Here is a 9,332-nt window from a genome sequence, read left to right as displayed (position 1 = left end):
CAACGCAGGTACAAGATACGGCTGAAAAGGAGAAGGTAGGACCGCTCCAAGTTTCCAGGGCTTTTATTTCTTCTGTTGACACCGATATTTCTCTACTGAATGCATATTTGACATTTTGACTATTTGAAATGTCACACTATCTTAGGTTACAGACTTGCGTGGGATATATTTTTTTTTAAATAACACTGATGTTATTCAATTTTACGCATGGAACATTTTAAATCTTGGCCCATTCTAGTTGGCATACCGTAAAAATATACGTATCTAATGTCTCGGATTTGTATTGCTTTCATTTCAGATTAAATCCAGACTTCACATACAGCATTTGAGAAATCTGAAAAAAAAGCAAACATGAATGCTCCGCACTTTTCCATAGACTTGCTGCTGCTGTGCATATCTTGCGGAGCAAGTGTATTGGCAGCCAACTCTCCCACCGTGTCCTCGACGCTGCCAGCCACCAATTTCACCGACCTTGGCTCAGCGTTCAGCTATGGGGAAGCAGACAGCAAGAATATTATTCTGACCAGGAAGAAGCGTTATATTTCCCAAAACGACATGCTTGTCATTCTTGATTATCACAATAAAGTAAGAGGGAAAGTTTTCCCTCCGGCGTCCAATATGGAGTACATGGTAAGTGATTTATCTTCCAACTTTATCAATCTATTGCTCATTGATTTAATGCCTTCACTTGCTCTTGTGATTGTGTGATTGTGATATTGACGTGTATGTATTGATAATTCCCCTATTGGTAACATCAGTGGTAAGTGTTATGATAAACTATACTTTACACGTTGGTGTAACAGTATAACTTTAGACACCCTATTCCCTATGCAGTCCACTACTATAGCACCCTATTCCATATATAGTGCACTACTATAGCACCCTATTCCCTATATAGTGAACTACTATAGCACCCTATTCCCTATATAGTGCACTACTATAGCACCCTATTCCCTATATAGTGCACTACTATAGCACCCTATTCCCTATATAGTGCATTACTATAGCACCCTTTTCCCTATGCAGTGCACCACTTTTGACCAGGGCCCATTGTATTTCATTTAGGACAGAACCTTGGTCCACGTGAACCCATTAGTCTAGTCTTTATGAGGTACTACTAGCGTCTATAACTGAAGAGCACTTGAGCTCTCTACATTTCCCCCCTCCGGGCTCTACCAGCAAGGCTCTAGGTGGTCCTGAACCCTGAAATGTGGTCAACAGCTGGGCCAGAAGAGACATTTGTCACTGAACATCCTGCTCTGAACTACACTGCGACCACGTCCCACACGGCACCCTATTCCCTATATAGTGCACTACTATAGCACCCTATTCCCTATATAGTGCACTACTTTTGACCAAAGTCATAGGGTGCCCTAATCAAAAGTTGTGCACTATATAGGAAATAGGGTGCTATAGTAGTGCACTATATAGGGAATAGGGTGCTATGGTAGTGCACTATATAGGGAATAGGGTGCTATAGTAGTGCACTATATAGGGAATAGGGTGCTATTTGGTATCCAAGTGTCCATGTAGTGATGTAATGGGTTTGGTTGGAGAAGTTCATGAATTAATGATGAATGGGTAGAAACACACGTTAGGTTATTTTTGTATTCTAGATACAGTGAAGAGTGCATTGTTCCCAAAAGAGACTACTGTAAAAAAAGACTCTAGCTACGATAAACCAACTATTGGCAGTGTCTCGCTCTGAACAGGCCAGTTGCATAGGAACGATGATGGAATCACTGAGCGGAAGCCTCTTTCCATTCTCTAATACAACATTCTGAATCGGAACCACATGAGAGAGTAGCCTGCAACGATCTAGGAGGTTGTCTCTCGTCCCAAACCCTGATCCAATTCTTCTCTGGCTCCGTGTTCCGTTCCAGCGGTACTGTAGAATACATGAAGATACCACGTTGCATTGTTGCGTCATAACTCAGGGAACATGGTTACGTTGGAGTACTGGGAACGCAGCAGAACAGTCTCACGTAAATGGGATATCGTAAAGAGACCAATGCAGAGCTGGAAGAGTCATTCTGTTTTTGTTTTTTTTAAGAAAGCCTACAGACGGTTTAGTTTTCTTAGAAACCTTTGTGAAAACAGAAAGGAAAACAAGGTTACACTGCTGCTCATGCTCACAGATGATTCATTACAACGTTCCATCAGGTAAACCATTTCTCAGGGCCTTAATACATGTCAATCTACTGTATAACAACCTTTAGTATGGGAACATGGATTATAGACAGGCTTTAGTAGGGGAACATGGATTATAGACAGGCTTTAGTAGGGGAACATGGATTAGAGACAGGCTTTAGTAGGGGAACATGGATTAGAGACAGGCTTTAGTAGGGGAACATGGATTAGAGACAGGCTTTAGTAGGGGAACATGGATTATAGACAGGCTTTAGTAGGGGAACATGGATTATAGACAGGCTTTAGTATGGGAACATGGATTAGAGACAGGCTTTAGTCGGGGAACATGGATTATAGACAGGCTTTAGTAGGGGAACATGGATTAGAGACAGGCTTTAGTAGGGGAACATGGATTATAGACAGGCTTTAGTAGGGGAACATGGATTATAGACAGGCTTTAGTAGGGGAACATGGATTAGAGACAGGCTTTAGTAGGGGAACATGGATTATAGACAGGCTTTAGTAGGGGAACATGGATTATAGACAGGCTTTAGTAGGGGAACATGGATTAGAGACAGGCTTTAGTAGGGGAACATGGATTAGAGACAGGCTTTAGTAGGGGAACATGGATTATAGACAACCTTTAGTAGGGGAACATGGATTATAGACAACCTTTAGTAGGGAACATGGATTATAGACAACCTTTAGTAGGGAACATGGATTATAGACAAACTACATTGCAGTCCATGTTATTCACTTTTCTAAATTTTCTTATGTTCTCTGCGTGTCTTTGTGTGTGTGTTTGTATGTGTGTGTATATGTGTGTATGTTTCTACTTGTGTCTACTTTCTACTGTGTGTGTGTGTGTGTGTGCGTGTGTGTGCGTGTGTGTGTGTGTGTGTGTGTGTGTGTGTGTGTGTGTGTGTGTGCGTGCGTGCGTGCGTGCGTGCGTGCGTGTGTGTGTGTGTGTGTGTGTGTGTGTGTGTGTGTGTGTTTCTACGTGTGTATAGACATGGGACGAGACCCTGTCTAAATCAGCTGAGGACTGGGCCCACTCGTGTCTTTGGGAGCACGGACCTCGACACCTCCTCAGGTTCCTGGGCCAGAACCTCTCTGTCAGGACCGGACGGTGAGTCACCTCTAACCTCTGACCCTTCACTGTTGACCCTAGGTGCTGACCCCAACTCAGTTTGGTGTATGACCCTCTAAAGGTTAAGGTTCAGGATGTCGGAGGGGAGGGTGAACGGATCCTGGATCTCGTGACCCTGTATGTGTGCCAGATGGTGCCGTATTATCTATTCTGTGCACTACTGTTGACCACAGCTCTATGGGGGATACATCTAATCAAATGTTATTGGTCACAAACACATGGTTAGCAGATGTTATTGCGAGTGTAGCGAAATGCTTGTGCTTCTAGTTCCGACAGTGCAGTAATATTTAACAAGTAACCTAACCTAACGATTTCACAACAACTAACTTATACACACAAGTGTAAAGGAATGAATAAGAATGTGTACATATAAATATATGAATGAGCGATGGCCGAACGGCTTAGGCAAGATGCAGTAGATGGTATTGAGTACAGTATATACATATGAGATGAGTAATGTAGGGTATGTAAACATTATATAAAGTGGCATTGTTTAAAGTGGCTAGTGATATATTTATTACATAATTTTTTTCATTATTAAAGTGGCTGGAGTTGAGTCAGTGTGTTGGCAGCAGCCACTCAATGTTAGTGATGGCTGTTTAACAGTCTGATGGCCTTGAGATAGGAGCTGATTTTCAGTCTCTCGGTCCCTGCTTTGATGCACCTTTACTGACCTCGCCTTCTGGATGATAGCGGGGTGAACAGGCAGTGGCTCGGGTGGTTGATGTCCTTGATGATCTTTATGGCCTTCCTGTAACATTGGGTGGTGTAAGTGTCCTGGAGGGCAGGTAGTTTGCCCCCGGTGATGCGTTGTGCAGACCTCACTACCCTCTGGAGAGCCTTACGGTTGTGGGCGGAGCAGTTGCCGTACCAGGCGGTGATACAGCCCGACAGGATGCTCCTGATTGTGCATCTGTAGAAGTTTGTGAGTGGTGTTGGTGACAAGCCGAATTTCTTCAGCCTCCTGAGGTTGAAGAGGCGCTGCTGCACCTTCTTCACCACGCTGTCTGTGTGGGTGGACCAATTCAGTTTGTCCGTGATGTGTACGCCAAGGAACTTAAAACTTTCCACCTTCTCCACTACTGTCCCGTTGATGTGGCTAGGGGGCTACTCCCTCTGCTGTTTTCTGAAGTCCACGATCATCTCCTTTGTTTTGTTGACATTGAGTGTGAGGTTATTTTCCTGACACCACACTCCGAGGGCCCTAACCTCCTCCCTGTAGGCCGTCTCGTCGTTGTTGGTGATCAAGCCTACCACTGCAAACTTGATGATTGAGTTGGAGGCGTACATGGCCACGCAGTCATGGGTGAACAGGGAGTACAGGAGAGGGCTGAGAACGCACCCTTGTGGGGACCCAGTGTTGAGGATCAGTGGGGTGGAGATGTTGTTACCTACCCTCACCACCTGTCTCTGTCCTCAATACTAATCTGTATATCTCTGTCCTCAGTACTAATCTGTCTGTCTCTGTCCTCAGTACTAATCTGTCTGTCCTCAGTACTAATCTGTCTGTCTCTGTCCTCAGTACTAATCTGTCTGTCTCTGTCCTCAGTACTAATCTGTCTGTCTCTGTCCTCAGTACTAATCTGTCTGTCCTCAGTACTAATCTGTCTGTCCCTGTCCTCTGTACTGATCTGTCTGTCCTCAGTCAGGCAGTCCAGGTCCCAGTTGCACAGGGCGGAGTCGAGACCCAGGGTCAGAGCTGTAGTTGATGAACAGCATTCTTACATAGTTATTCCTCTTGTCCAGATGGGTTAGGGCAGTGTGCAGTGTGATTGCGATTGCGTCGTCTGTTGACCTATTGGGGCGGTAAGCAAATTGGAGTGGGTCTAGGGTGTCAGGTAGGGTGGAGGTGATATGGTCCTTGACTAGTCTATCAAAGCATTTCATGATGACAGAAGTGAGTGCTACGGGGCGGAAGTCATTTAGCTCAGTTACCTTAACTTTCTTGGGAACAGGAACAATGGTGGCCCTCTTGAAGCATGTGGGAAGAGCAGACTGGGATAAGGATTGATTGAATATGTCTGTAAACACACCAGCCAGCTGGTCTGCACATGCTCTGAGGACGCGGCTGGGGATGCCGTCTGGGCCTGCAGCCTTGCCAGGGTTAACACTTTTAAATGTTTTACTTACGTTGGTTTTGGTAGCAGGCCGTGTCGGTGGCACTGTATTGTCCTCAAAGCGAGCGAAGAAGGTGTTTAGTCTGTCTGGGAGCAAGACATCGGGGTCCGCGACGGGGCTGGTTTTCCTTATGTAGTCCGTGATTGACTGTAGACCCTGCCACATACCTCTTGTGTCTGAGCCGTTGAATTGCGACTCCACTTTGTCTCTACACTGACGCTTAGCTTGTTTGATTACCTTGCGGAGGGAACAGCTACACTGTTTTGTATTCGGTCATGTTTCCGGTCACCTTGCCCTGATTAAAAGCAGTTGCTTGCGCTTTCAGTTTTGCGCAAATGGCGTCATCAATCCACGGTTTCTGGTTGGGGAAGGTTTTAATAGACGCTGTGGGTACAACATCACCGATGCACTTGCTAATAAACTCGCTCACCGAATCAGCGTATTCATCAATGTTATTGTCTGACGCTATGCGGAACATATCCCAGTCCACGTGATTGAAGCAATTTTGAAGCGTGGAATCCGATTGGTCGGACCAGCGTTGAACAGACCTGAGCACGGGCGTTTCCTGTTTTAGTTTCTGTCTATAGGCTGGGAGCAACAAAATGGAGTCATGGTCAAATTTTCCGAAACGAGGGCGGGGGAGGGCTTTATATGCGTCGCGGAAGTCTGAATAACAATGATCCAGACTTTTGCCAGCCCGGGTCGCGCATTCGATATGCTGATTAAATATAGGGAGCTTGTTACAATAAATGCAGCCTCAAGATATCAGGATATGTGGTTTCCAGTTTACACAGAGTTGAATGAAGTTCTTTCAGGGCCGTCAATGTGTCTGCTTGGGGGGGATATATACACGACTGTGATTATGATCGAAGATAATTCTCTTGGTAGATAATGCGATCGGTATTTGATTGTAAGGAATTCTAGGTCAGGTGAACAAAAGGACTTGAGTTCCTGTAAGTTGTTATGATCACATCACGTCTCTTTGTCTGTCCTCAGTACTAATCTGTCTGTCTCTGTCCTCAGTACTAACCAGTCGGTGTCTGTCCTCAGTACTAACCAGTCTGTGTCTGTCCTCAGTACTAACCAGTCTGTCTCTACCCTCAGTACTAATCTGTCTGTCTCTGTCCTCAGTACTAACCAGTCTGTGTCTGTCCTCAGTACTAACCAGTCTGTCTCTGTCCTCAGTACTAATCTGTCTGTCTCTGTCCTCAGTACTAACCAGTCTGTGTCTGTCCTCAGTACTAACCAGTCTGTCTCTGTCCTCAGTACTAATCTGTTTGTCTCTGTCCTCAGTACTAACCAGTCTGTGTCTGTCCTCAGTACTAACCAGTCTGTGTCTGTCCTCAGTACTTATCTGTCTGTCTCCGTCCTCAGTACTAACCAGTCGGTGTCTGTCCTCAGTACCAATCTGTCTGTCTCTGTTCTCAGTACTAATCTGTCTGTCCTCAGTACTAATCTGTCTGTCTCTGTCCCCAGTACTAACCAGTCTGTGTCTGTCCTCAGTACTAACCAGTCTGTCTCTATCCTCAGTACTAATCTGTCTGTCTCTGTCCTCAGTACTAACCAGTCTTTGTCTGTCCTCAGTACTAACCAGTCTGTCTCTGTCCTCAGTACTAATCTGTTTGTCTCTGTCCTCAGTACTAACCAGTCTGTCTCTGTCCTCAGCTACCGCTCCATTCTCCAGTTGGTGAAGCCCTGGCATGATGAAGTGAAGGACTATGTGTTCCCTTACCCCCGGGACTGCAACCCCAGATGCCCCCTTAAATGCTACGGACCCATGTGTACACATTATACACAGGTAAGAAGACAGTCAAGGAAAAGTCATAATGTTGTATGGGCAGAATAAATTAACTTAAGATTCACATGCTTGACTTGAAGTGTAGTGCAAATCTCCCATTGACATCGATGCTTGATTGGAAAAGTTGAATTTGAACCTGTCATTTTGATGATAGTGGTATGGATGATCTTTGGATAATTGATGATCCCTACTGTCTCTCTACTTTACAGATGGTTTGGGCCACAACAAACAAAGTCGGCTGTGCTATACACACCTGTCACAATATGAACGTGTGGGGGAACGTGTGGAAACGGACTACATTCTTAGTGTGTAACTATTCATCTAAGTAAGTAGACGGTAATAGAATGCTATTTTTCTTTTCCAACTTAAACCCCCTTTTGACATTTCAAGTATGTAGGAAGTAGGAATACAGTATCTTTAGGAAAAGTCTTTGTTTTTCACATCAACTTCTATGCTGTTGACCTGTTACTTTTAACAATGGTAAACTGGTAGTTCTGAGCATGCCAATACTCAACCTGCCTGTTTTGGCAACCGTACGGTTCATCTCCTTCCGTTGGAGCTTGAGCTTCAGCACAAAGCTGAATATACATACCAGGTCCCAGGTACATTCCAACTCCTCCAGAACCTCAAAGAAGTCCAGAGTCATTTCTCTCTTCCTGTATTCCGTGATCGAAGGCCTTGGGAATTCTGACTGACTTGTGACCTCATAATACAACCAGCTGACATGTTTCTAAATCACCAACGGCTTCCACACTGAAGAACACATGTGTCAGCAGGTGTCTTAGGACATGTGCAGTTGTGTTTTATAAAAGTCAATCAAGAGAAGCATTTTCCTTCCAAAGGGACAACTGTGGCCACTATCGATGTAGCCACTCACAGGCTTACTGAAATGAAGAAAATTACGTCACCCAAAATATGCGAACATTTTTACCGTTATCTCTCTGGCTAGCTTTCACATTCCCTAAATACATTCCCTATGAGATAGTTATATAGTTTCAATGCTATCTTATAGCTGAATCCCAGACCACTCCGTGCCAGTATTAACTCTGTGTCTGTCTGTCTTGTGTTTTCCAGAGGGAACTGGATCGGAGAGGCACCCTACAAAGTAGGCGTCCCATGTTCCGCCTGTCCCCCGAGCTACGGAGGCTCCTGTTCCAACAACATGTGCTTCCCAGCCCTCAACACAAACTATCTGCAGTGGTTCAAATAGAGCCAGGAGTCCCTGTCCAGACTAAGGCTGCGTCCCAAATCACACCTTATTCCCTATTGCCATTTGGTGCTAACACGCTGACCCCCGACCCCAACACAGAGACTTTCCCCCTTGAAGGATTTGCACAACATTCGTGGAAAACACACTTATTTAAGATTAAAGCATACATTTATAATAATGTGTACATAGAATTCATGTTTTTTATTTGACATATTCTTTTTTTTTTTTAATGATTATCATTTGATGAATTAGATTGATTGATTGATACAGTCGGATGATAATTTATCTTGTGCAGTACGTTTCCTGACAGTGTTACAGTGTAATGGGTTTACCATTGGTCACATGTACCCATAGAATGTGGACACGCATGGATGTGCCTCACGATGGGTCAAATGGATACAAGTTATTGACATTCCAACGCTAACGGTAGCAAGCAAAAATAATTTTTAAAAGTGATGGTTAACTAACTTTTACAGGTTTTTTTTCGCTCGCTTAGCTAATCATTTTGGCTAACTGTGGAGAGAAATAATTCACTTATGTGCCGTTAATTAGGGCTCGATTCAATCTGTACCAATTCTATGGTGTAATAGACATTTAAAGGCAATGTGAGCGGAGTTTATTTTTTTAAACTAGGCAAGTCTGTTAAGAACAAATTCTTATTTTCGATGACGGCCTAGGAACAGTGGGTTAACTGCCTGTTCAGGGGCAGAACGACAGATTTGTACCTTGTCAGCTCGGGTGTTTGAACTGGCAACCTTCTGGTTACTAGTACCAATGCTCTAACCACAAGGCTAGCCTGCCGCCCCGGAGCCATGGTAAACACTGCGTATGTCGGCTCAATCAGAAATTATCTTTAAATTTAAATCGCCAATTTAGTGATTTAGTGATTCAGATTGAATCAACCCCTTAGCCACCGCAAATCTCTC

General features: G+C 44.4%; 1 protein-coding gene across 2 annotated transcripts in view; it reads left to right on the top strand.

Annotated features, from left to right (window-relative positions):
• Positions 1-8,584, top strand: part of LOC110490880 (peptidase inhibitor 15-A) — a 10,745-nt gene extending 2,161 nt beyond the window's left edge. The window contains exons 1-6 of one of the 2 annotated variants that reach the window (XM_036945666.2): positions 1-35; positions 299-630; positions 3,141-3,259; positions 7,064-7,196; positions 7,406-7,521; positions 8,271-8,584. The exon at positions 1-35 is cut by the window's left edge and continues 2,161 nt beyond it. In XM_036945666.2, the coding sequence (XP_036801561.1) occupies positions 352-630; positions 3,141-3,259; positions 7,064-7,196; positions 7,406-7,521; positions 8,271-8,406 (783 nt within the window). In that variant the 5' untranslated portion in view covers positions 1-35; positions 299-351 and the 3' untranslated portion in view covers positions 8,407-8,584. Of the gene's footprint in view, positions 36-298; positions 631-3,140; positions 3,260-7,063; positions 7,197-7,405; positions 7,522-8,270 lie in introns of those variants that run through there. The other variant, XR_016486527.1, reaches the window with a different exon arrangement.
• Positions 8,585-9,332: the final 748 nt, after the last annotated feature.

The sequence above is a fragment of the Oncorhynchus mykiss genome, chromosome 15, assembly GCF_057628025.1.
Source record: "Oncorhynchus mykiss isolate SJ-2025 chromosome 15, ASM5762802v1, whole genome shotgun sequence".
In the NCBI taxonomy this organism is placed as follows: Eukaryota; Metazoa; Chordata; class Actinopteri; order Salmoniformes; family Salmonidae; genus Oncorhynchus; species Oncorhynchus mykiss.
This window is presented reverse-complemented; position numbering and strand designations above follow the sequence as displayed.